This window comes from Olea europaea, chromosome 15 (genome assembly GCF_002742605.1).
Source record: "Olea europaea var. sylvestris chromosome 15, O_europaea_v1, whole genome shotgun sequence".
NCBI lineage: Eukaryota > Viridiplantae > Streptophyta > Magnoliopsida > Lamiales > Oleaceae > Olea > Olea europaea.
Genome location: NC_036251.1, coordinates 2,018,234 through 2,027,969, shown reverse-complemented (window position 1 = coordinate 2,027,969; position 9,736 = coordinate 2,018,234). Strand labels below are relative to the sequence as shown.

Sequence of the window (9,736 nt, the reverse complement as noted above, 5' to 3'; positions counted from 1 at the left end):
AAATGACGTGAATTTGCATATGAAAAATGAATTTACTAAACAATCATGCTAAAAGTATAGACTTTTTGACAAAAACTTTTAACAAGCATCACTTGACTTGACGTGGTATAGTTGGAAGATGGTGAAAAGAAAGTAAAAATTAAACTAGAGCAGGTATTTAAAAGTCACACTCCAAAAATCACATATAAAATATAATAAAAAATCAGGTGACAATAACCACATCCCTAACCCAATTAAACTCTCAAACCCTAAGGGTGCGTTCTCTTTGTTGTTTTCGGAACGTTTTTTATTTTCGATTTTTCAAAACAGTGAAAACGCGTTTTTGAAAAAAAAAAAAAAAATTGTACTGAAAACACAAAACAACCAAAATGTCGTTTTGGCTATTTTCTGTACAAAACTCGAAAAAAATACAAAACACGAAAAACACATTTTGAAACACAATCAAATCTCGTCACTTTCTTCCAACCATTCTCTACCTTTTCTCTCTACTGGACACAATAATCGACGCCGACTATAGATGGTCGCACACTTCAACCGACGACGAAAGAGATACGCCGGTGCCGACGCTAGCTTGGGGACGTGACGCTACTGTGAAAGCAGTGTGGCGACCCATTCATTGCGACCCAGGGGAGGCGACGCTGCTGTGGTTTGGGCCCATCTCTACCGGAGGTCGAAGAGAGAGTGGTAGCAGTTCATCGTGATGGGGATCTGATGGCGATGGGTCGCCTGCAAATTTGTCCAGAATTTGCCTTCTCTCTCTTTTGGGGGTTTTTTTGTTTTTTGGATCTGAGAAGGTGTTGATGGTGGCGGCGACGTGAATGTAATTATTTGTTTGTGGTGACATTGGTTGATGTTGGTGGTGGGTGGTGTTGATTTTGGTTGATTTTGGCAGTGGTGAGTGGTTCAGGGTGGCGGCAGTGGTATTGATTTTGGTCAATGGTAATGGCGGTGGTTGTCTTTGCTGTGGGTGGTTGACGGTGGTGGTGGGTATTGTTGATTTTGGTTGATTTTGGCAGTGGTGAGTGATTCAAGGTGGCGGCAGTGGTTGATGGTTGGTGGCGGCAGTGGTGTTGGTTTTGGTCGATGGTAATGGCGGTGGTTATCTCTGCCGGCGGTGGTTGATGGTGGTGGATTTGGTGATTTTCCAAAATTTCAAAGAATTTCATAGTGAACATGTTTTCCATTTTTTTGTTTTCAGAAACATTTTTCAAAATTTGAAAGAGAACGTATTTTCAATCATTTCAAAATACACACTCAAAACACAAAACTCAAAATGAATTCAAAATTCAAAACTACAAAACTAAAACACGAAGAGAACACACCCTAATTCTTCTCACTTTATCCCTCTTTCTCTTCCACCAATCGGAAACGCTGTTGTCGTCGTGCCAATCTTTCTACCATGACTTGCGCCACTGCTCAATGAAGCTGTTATAGGAAGCATGGCATTTGAAAGTGGAGACCAAGTATCAGTGATGGAGCTCCGACGAGAAGGAAGTGGCAATGTTGGCGACAGACTAATCCAAATCGAAAAGTCGTTCACGAAGATAAGAAGCACAGATGTCGTTCCGCTGCCGTGCCCAATCTCTTTTCCTATGACTTGCGCCGCTGCTCGGTAAAGCTGCTATAGGAAGCTTGGTATTTGGAAGTGGAGATCGAGTGGCAACGATGGAGCTCTTGCAAGAAGGAAGTGGCAATGTCGATGACGTGAGAATCTAGACCAGCTAAAACAAATGTGCTTGTTCACATTTATCTCTCACCCTCTAAAGCTACAAAAGAAATAATCTCGAACAATATGTTACGAAGACAGACGTAGTGCTATTTTTGTCAATATCATAAAACTTACTTTTCTATCTGCGCTTGTTTTAGCCATTTATTACGAGGAAACAATGGAAGATGGCCGGTTGATTACGGTGAAACGGATCAACCAATAGAAACACAGGCCCACAAAATGAACACGGAAGACATGGCGGCCGCCGCTGCTACCGACGTCGCGGTGGTGGAGTTGCCGCAGCCACATATAATTTCGAGAAAGCTGTATGCAGCCATGGGCTATTCTTGATGGCCCCTAACCATTGGGATCCACAGTCCAAGACTCTCCAGCGGCTCCTCCGCCTCAATCTCAATCCCCATCACGAGGACCATGAAGCTTCACTCATGGTGCAAATCTCTCACCCTATTCACTCTCCTCACGCGCTTCGACTCTACGTGTTTGACACCAGCTCTCTCTCCCCTCAACACCAACACTCCCTGTTGGTAGGCAAATTTTTTTTCCCTGTACTTAATGTTCTTGAAAGGTTTGATTCTTAATGCATGGTGTTGTGCTTGACGTTGATACTTTTGGGTTTGGCTTCTTTTTCCACTTCTTAAGTTCTTGAAGAGCATGCAGAATTTTTTGTCCGGGTACAATTTTGGTCAATAATGTACTGCACCAACCAATAAGTAATACAAATTGTTCATTGGAATGAAATTTTGATTTAAATGAAATAACAACCAGTTTGTAAAAACAATTTAAATAGTGGAAGAAGTTAATTAGAATAGTCCCTCCATTTATCGTTTTGATCTAAACTGATAATCCAATGAATATCATTCTTTCTTTATGTTCACTTAATATGCATTGAATATATCAATTGAAATTATTTATTATAGATACTTATTATATCCCTCATTTACATTCTCTGTATCTTAACATTCATTGAGCCCTGTTTTCTGAGGGAATGTATTTTGTAATGTGATTTTTTTGGAGAATGTGTAGTTAAAAAGTGAGGGGAAATATTTTGGATTTACGTATAGATTATTTTATTAGGAGAATGTGTGTTTAAAAATGATTTTTTGAATAATGGGGCTAAAAAACAGGGGCTGAATAAATCAAATAGAAGAAAACTATAAAAATATTGATCTTTTGTTTCAAAAATATTTTAATGAATTTAGTTTACTATCCAGTCAAGTGCAATAAATCTATCAAATGTACATTGATCATAACTAAATAATTCATAATAATATTGTTCAAATAATTAAATAAATCAAATACATATTGAAAAATGAAAAGGTAACGAATCTGTCAAATATGGTTAAATAATTAAATACATATTGAAAAATAAAAAGTAAGATAATGAATGTGTCAAATGTACATTCATCATAACTAAATAATTGACAAAATAATTAATGATAATATTTTTCAAATGGTTCAAATGATTAATAAATTAAATACATATTGAAAACGAAAAGTAGGGTATTATTGAAATAATTAAATACATATCAGAAAACGAAAAGTAAGGCGTTATTGAAATAATTGTATTCTAGTAAGAATTGAATTGTTCAAAAAATTTTCTCAATTGATGTGATATTTAATATATTATAGATTTAATTGGGTTAGTAATTGTAGGATCAAGTGAGGAGAATGTTGAGATTATCGGACGAAGGGAATCAGAGGATAAGGAATTTTAAAGAAGTCCACGAGGAAGCAAAAAACAGGGGGTTCAGAAGGGTTTTCATGTCGCCAACGTTGTTTGAGGACATGATTAAATGCATTCTCCTTTGCAATTGCCAGTGAGTGAGTTTTACTTTTTGTTCAAGAATATGGTCGGCCTTTGCTAATTGTGCCTTTGCCCAACTATTCTATGCTGGTTATAGTTCCCAAATGAAAAGAAGGAAATTAGTTAATAAGGGAAATCAAGTTCTATAACTTTTAGTGCAGAAAATATTGAATTAAGCATGCAGGGTTAAAAAATGTCACCAGGCCATATGATCTTGGGTACTTGTATATCTTTGTTTCGACTATGATCTATGAACTTCAGGCTACTAAAATCTCAATGTAAATAAGTTGGCGGTAACATATGCTTCGTATAATTATGTCGAACTTTTCATCTAGAAATGATGAATGAGACCAATCTTCCACTTTTAGATTACAAGATTCTCCTATTGGCTTCTTGTCATTCCGATACAAGTATAATTATCATTTTCTCCTCTGCGGGAAGATAAAAATTATATCTTGGCAAATGTACAGCCTAGTACAACCCGTAAATGAGGGAGTCTAATTAGTAATTAGATTTTTCTCGAGATCTCTGAATTCGAAACAAGAGCGAGTTCTATTGGCTTCTTGTCATTCCGATACAAGTATAATTATCATTTTCTCCTCTGCGGGAAGATAAAAATTATATCTTGGCAAATGTACAGCCTAGTACAACCCGTAAATGAGGGAGTCTAATTAGTAATTAGATTTTTCTCGAGATCTCTGAATTCGAAACAAGAGCGAGTTCTATTGGCTTCTTGTCATTCCGATACAAGTATAATTATCATTTTCTCCTCTGCGGGAAGATAAAAATTATATCTTGGCAAATGTACAGCCTAGTACAATCTGGTATAGTGTACGAAATATGCCTGGTTTGTGTAGTTTGCATTTGTTGTAGTCAACATGGTTGCCATTTAGCAATGATCTGCAATGATCGTCCCTCTGAAAATTGGTCTTAAATGTGGAAGTCTTAAGTAAGAAGTTAATAGAAAGTATTTACTCTACTTTTGTATTAGTTGAGCTTCTCTTTTGCAGGTGGTCAAGGACACTGAGTATGGCTAAAGCACTTTGTGGACTTCAGTTGGAACTACAGCTTCCCTTGTCTAATGATTCTCTTGCGAACGTTGCTAATGAAACTATTTTCGGGTGTCAAACAGTTGAAACCAATCAGTTCGTTCCAAAAACACCTGCAGGGAAACAGTAAAAGAAAAACCCTGGAGTTCGCAAATGTTCAATCAATTTAGCGAACAGTTAAGCAGAAGTTAAAGCAACAGAAGAAAATGCTAACTTGGAAGAAAGTTGCGTTCAAATGCCAGACTGTTTCCAGGTAACATGGAATCTTAGTGCATGTTTGGTTAAGCTCAAAGACTACTCTTCTGAGAAGCAAATTTTTTTTTGTTAGTAAAAAGTAACTTCTAAGATTATGTTTGGTTTAAAAAAAAAAAAAAAAATTGATAAGCATAGAGCTAGTTTTACTTATTTTTAAGCCTAGCCAAAAAGAGGATTTTATAAGGATTTGTTAAGCATTGTGATTAGTATCAAACATCCTATTGCTATAAAGCTGATTGCTGTTGTTCTCTTGATTTTCAGCCTTTAGAAGGGAAAGGATTTTCCTCCTGCAGTAAATTTGGAAATTTCCTGAGCCCAAGAGAACTGGCTACCCTCAACGAGGAGCTTTTAGCAAAACGGTGCCATCTAGGCTATAGAGCAGGTCGTATTTTGAAGCTTGCTTGAGAAATAGTTGAGGGTAGGATTCGACTAAGAGAACTTGAAGACGTCGTTGGTACTCTAAGCTTGTCTGAGTATGATAAGTTGGCAGAGAGAAGCTAAAAGTTATAGATGGATTTGGATCGTTTACTTGTGCTAATGTTCTGATGTGCATGGGATTTTATCACGTCATTCTAACTGATTCAGAAACTATTAGGCATCTAAAACAGATCTATTTCTTTTCTATGAAATCAAACCTTTTACCATATAGTTCATTCATTCCCATCTTCCTAAAGTTATGCTTTAAGTCCTCTGTCTATAATCAGGTTCATGCCAAAAGCTCAATAATTCGGACAGTTCAAAGAGATGTTGAAAGTGATTTATGGGAAATATGCACCATTTCAGTTTCTAGCTTATTGGTAAGTTGTTTATAGATTTATCTGTTTCAAGCCTTTTCTTCTACAGTTTGGACATTCTTTTGAACAGGTCAGAAGTGTGGCAGTTCTATGAGAAATGGTTTGGAAAGCTAAGTGAGAGGCCCCCTTCTGGTTATAAACTTATTACTGCTGCTAATATGAAGACAAAAAGAAATGGAAAAATAAGAGGATTAAGGTATCATTGAAAAATAGTTAATAATAAAAACAAAGTGAAGTATGATTTATGCTCTTTTGTATCAGTGCATACCTACCATTTGCATCCTGTAAACAAGATTTAGTGTGATAATTGTTCTTTTCCTCTTATTGAAGTTATCTTTTTTGAGGTTTTTATGTTTCATATCTGAAAATGTTGTTGAGGGTATATTTATGATCAATCAATTTCCTCACTTGTATCTGCAAAGGCTGATTCTCAGATAAAGCTGTCCAATTTCCTCCCTTATATCTGTAAATGATGTTTATATCTCTTGAAAATGAAAAATCAGAGAATCTCCATCGATAATCTGTCTAACATTTTCTCCTTGCAACTACTATTTTGCCGATATTTCACAAATTTTCTGAAATTAAGTAGCAACAATCAGTGGTCATCACTCAAGAGAGTAGCATTCATCAATGTGATTTGATTTGTTCATGTTCGCATCTATGTGGTGCAGATGTGAATTCCAAACTCATAATCATTGATTTTAACCTTCATGTCTTGAAGCATATATAAAAAATCTAGTGAATTCGGGGTCATCCTGTCTTTTATTATTGTCAATGATATGTCACATCCCCAGAAAATGTTCAACAAACTAGGCCAAAAGATCGAGAGTTCTTCCCATACTTTCATTGTTTTGAGTTGTTTAATGGTTAAAGTTCTAACCATATATTGCCACTTTCAGACATCGACAATATGGTTAAATCTTCCATTCGTTGAAAACTTGCTAGCAAAATGTATTTCATTATTTGCTTGAACCTCCACGATATACGCCATTGACCGTCTTATAAAGGACTAGACGTCATCGCACTTATGTGAAGGAAAAAAATAATAAAAGTGAAATAGCATACAACTTTTCATTCTGAAACCACATGATGTATATAGGACAATGCATCTTATTCTTGAAACTAAACAGTAACATATATTTCACATAAAGCATCTTTCAACACTTAAATAATACTCCAGTAGCACTATAAGTGCATGTGAATTACTAATGAACAATGTATTATAGCTTATTTCTTTCCTTAATATTCTGGTCACCCTTTCTGCTCTGCCAGCTTAATGAAATTGTGCTCCATCCTAGAATTCTGACACAACTAAGTGCTAGTTTCGAACAAAACAACATAACAAGAATCAAAAGAGCAAGTCTTTCGAGATTTTAAGAAGAAGAAAAGTAATGCTAAACGATAAGCTATTATAATCAAGAAGACAACATGAAATGAGTAAAAGGATGGGATCTGTTTCGCTAGAATTGAATATCTTATAATTAGTTAGTTAATCAAAACATGATAGTTGCTGAAGGTAAAGAACGTGGTAAAGGTATTTACGCTAATGTTTTACCTCAGGCTCTAGCCTCTGGTGGCGTATCAGGCTGCTTTCCTGGCATAGCATCTTGAAAAGCAGGGAGTTCTTTGTACGCCTCGTTAATCCTTGATAGGATAGGATATTCACTCTGCCCACATATTGAGGTTCAACTTATCAATGGTAAATTATCCTATACAAATACAGATGTGTTCGTAAATGCACCTACATTTAGGAATTAAATGAATGAGGCCAGGTTAAACAGGTCTACTGTGCAGTCCTTCAGAAAAGAAACACGTATACTGAAATTGTAGTTGTCAAAAATCCACAAAATATATGATGCAGATGAAAAGACTGAAAGCCTAATTAGGAAAAATTCACTCCCCCCAAAAGGAAGCTGACTGAATTATAGCTTTTGTTTTATGATAACTCTATGAACATGAAACAGTGCTGCACGAACCTGGGGACCATTCAATTTGATGAACTTGAAAGAAAAGCAGATAAATGGCATACAACTGATCAAAATTTCTCTAAGAAAATGGAATTTTTAAAGTGTTTTAATTGCATGATTACTTCAAGAAGTATAAAGTTCCTTATATATATGATAGGATTTCAATGAAGGGCCTACCATGTCAACATTGAATCTTCTGACTGCACCATCAATCTGGGGTGCCAGAAACAAATCAGCCTGCAAGTTTATAGCCCATGAATAAAAAACCCCCAAAATACTCTTAATCTATACGTATAAATCCAATGTATGCAAGGTGATACTGCAATTATATCATAATTAGATTATATTTAACTTGTCAAATTAGACTAATTTACATTTGCTCATGGCCTGGTATTGTAGGACGTTTGAGGATGAAATAAAGTGACAATTACGAACTTGGATTCATCATCAGTAATTGGTACAAATTTGGACCTGGCCAGACCATTAACCTGATAAGTTGCAATTTGTAATTCAAGCATGAAAACATGCACCGGTAATAAGCACATTATGTACGAGGAAAGAAACAAACCAGGAAAACTTCATTCCCCGTGGCATATTTTCCAGCATAATTTTCTAATAGCTTCTCCAGAGCTGCAGATTCAATTGGAATCAGAAAAGTGGAATGTGATTTGAGGGGGAAAAAATAGAACTGTAGCAGCACAAATCAAATTGTTACTAGAATATTCAGATGATAACCATATTTAGCATTTTAACCTATTTCTAGAGTAGGTGGCACAAGCACAACTTACAACTGAAATTGATATTAGATTCACCAGTGATTTTTCAACTCAAACACTTATTTCCCTGTCAGACTAAGCAAACTGCTTCTCTCGTTTTTTTACCCTTTACTGACACGGATGATGGAAGGCCTAATACCACTCACAAATTAACCACTTCTTCCAAACTTGAGTGAAGAATAATTACTGTGTCATGCTGGCAGAACGTGTCATCAGTCAATTCTACAAGTATGACTTGTCCAAGTTACATGTGCTAATCAACTTGAGCATTAATTCCATGTATAAACATAATATTTCAAAAATAGCACAAAATTTCAACAATTAAAGAATGCAGAGTCAAAGGAGTAATCATGGTTTCGATTGATCAAATAGAACTAGTACAACTGAAATGCTCTTAGGCAAGGCCATACATAACAACTTAGGGTTGAATAGAACTCCCGAACCGAACCGAACCATTCTTCTTAAATTAAATACCTGAACAGGTATGTGAATTGTGAACTGACAGGGTATGGTTCAGTTCTCGATCGAAGAACCGAATAAAAATTGAATCTTCCTAAGTTTTTAAACTTTTTTATATTTAATAAATCATATTATTTTAATTTTTTCTAAACAAATTAACTAATTAGAAAATTAATGCTCCATCTTCCAACCCCATGCCTAGCTAGCGTGACCCAACCCAACCAATTTCTAAATCCAATTTTTTGTTTTAAGTTTTCGGCCCAATTATTTGTTTCATTTTTAATTCTTTAGCCCAACATCAAACCCTTTTTAGACTTCGTTAATTTGTAAAAGCTATAATTGAACAATTTATTAATTGTATTTATATAGTGTTGTTGTAAATGTTAAAAAATGTAGCTATAGTACGAAATTGATTGTAAAAGAGAGAAATTGGTTACATTAAAATAACTTTCCAAGGAGGTTTGTTTGATATCCAATAATTGCTTAGTTTGAAGAGAGAGAATTGAGTCCATCTGATAATTCATTCAACTTGACTTAATTTTTAATCAGCAATGAATCTAAAGCTATAATGGTGTCATAAAACAGCTGGTGTCTCCATAGTAACAACTCTTTGGATGCTAAAAATTGAAAGACTAACTGGATTATACACAAATTAACTATTTACATTATTAAGAATTAATTTATTTTGCCACAGCAGATCATGTTTATTCTAGAATAACACAAATTCAGCAGCCACCGGCAGGTAGGATATAATCATAGTGGTGTACAGAGAGATGACCACATCAGGGTGATGCAAATGTATAGAATATGAGAGTTGAAAAACTCAATGAAATAAGATTTTATGCAAGGCATATTATAGAAAACAGCATAATTTCTTAATATATTTTGTCTAATGGGCTGAGG

General features: G+C 35.3%; 1 protein-coding gene across 9 annotated transcripts in view; it reads right to left on the bottom strand.

Moving 5' to 3' along the window:
* Positions 1–3,871: 3,871 nt before the first annotated feature.
* The window catches only part of LOC111409795 (glutathione S-transferase zeta class-like), a 34,085-nt gene continuing 28,220 nt past the window's right edge, over positions 3,872–9,736 (bottom strand). For 5 of the 9 annotated variants that reach the window (XM_023039841.1, XM_023039838.1, XM_023039837.1 and 2 more), the window contains 4 exons: positions 8,167–8,228; positions 7,776–7,835; positions 7,187–7,298; positions 6,700–6,949 (listed from right to left, as the gene is read on the bottom strand). In XM_023039841.1, coding sequence (XP_022895609.1) covers positions 7,188–7,298; positions 7,776–7,835; positions 8,167–8,228 — 233 coding nt within the window. In that variant the 3' untranslated portion in view covers positions 6,700–6,949; position 7,187. The other 4 variants (XM_023039835.1, XM_023039834.1, XM_023039836.1 and 1 more) reach the window with 4 other exon arrangements.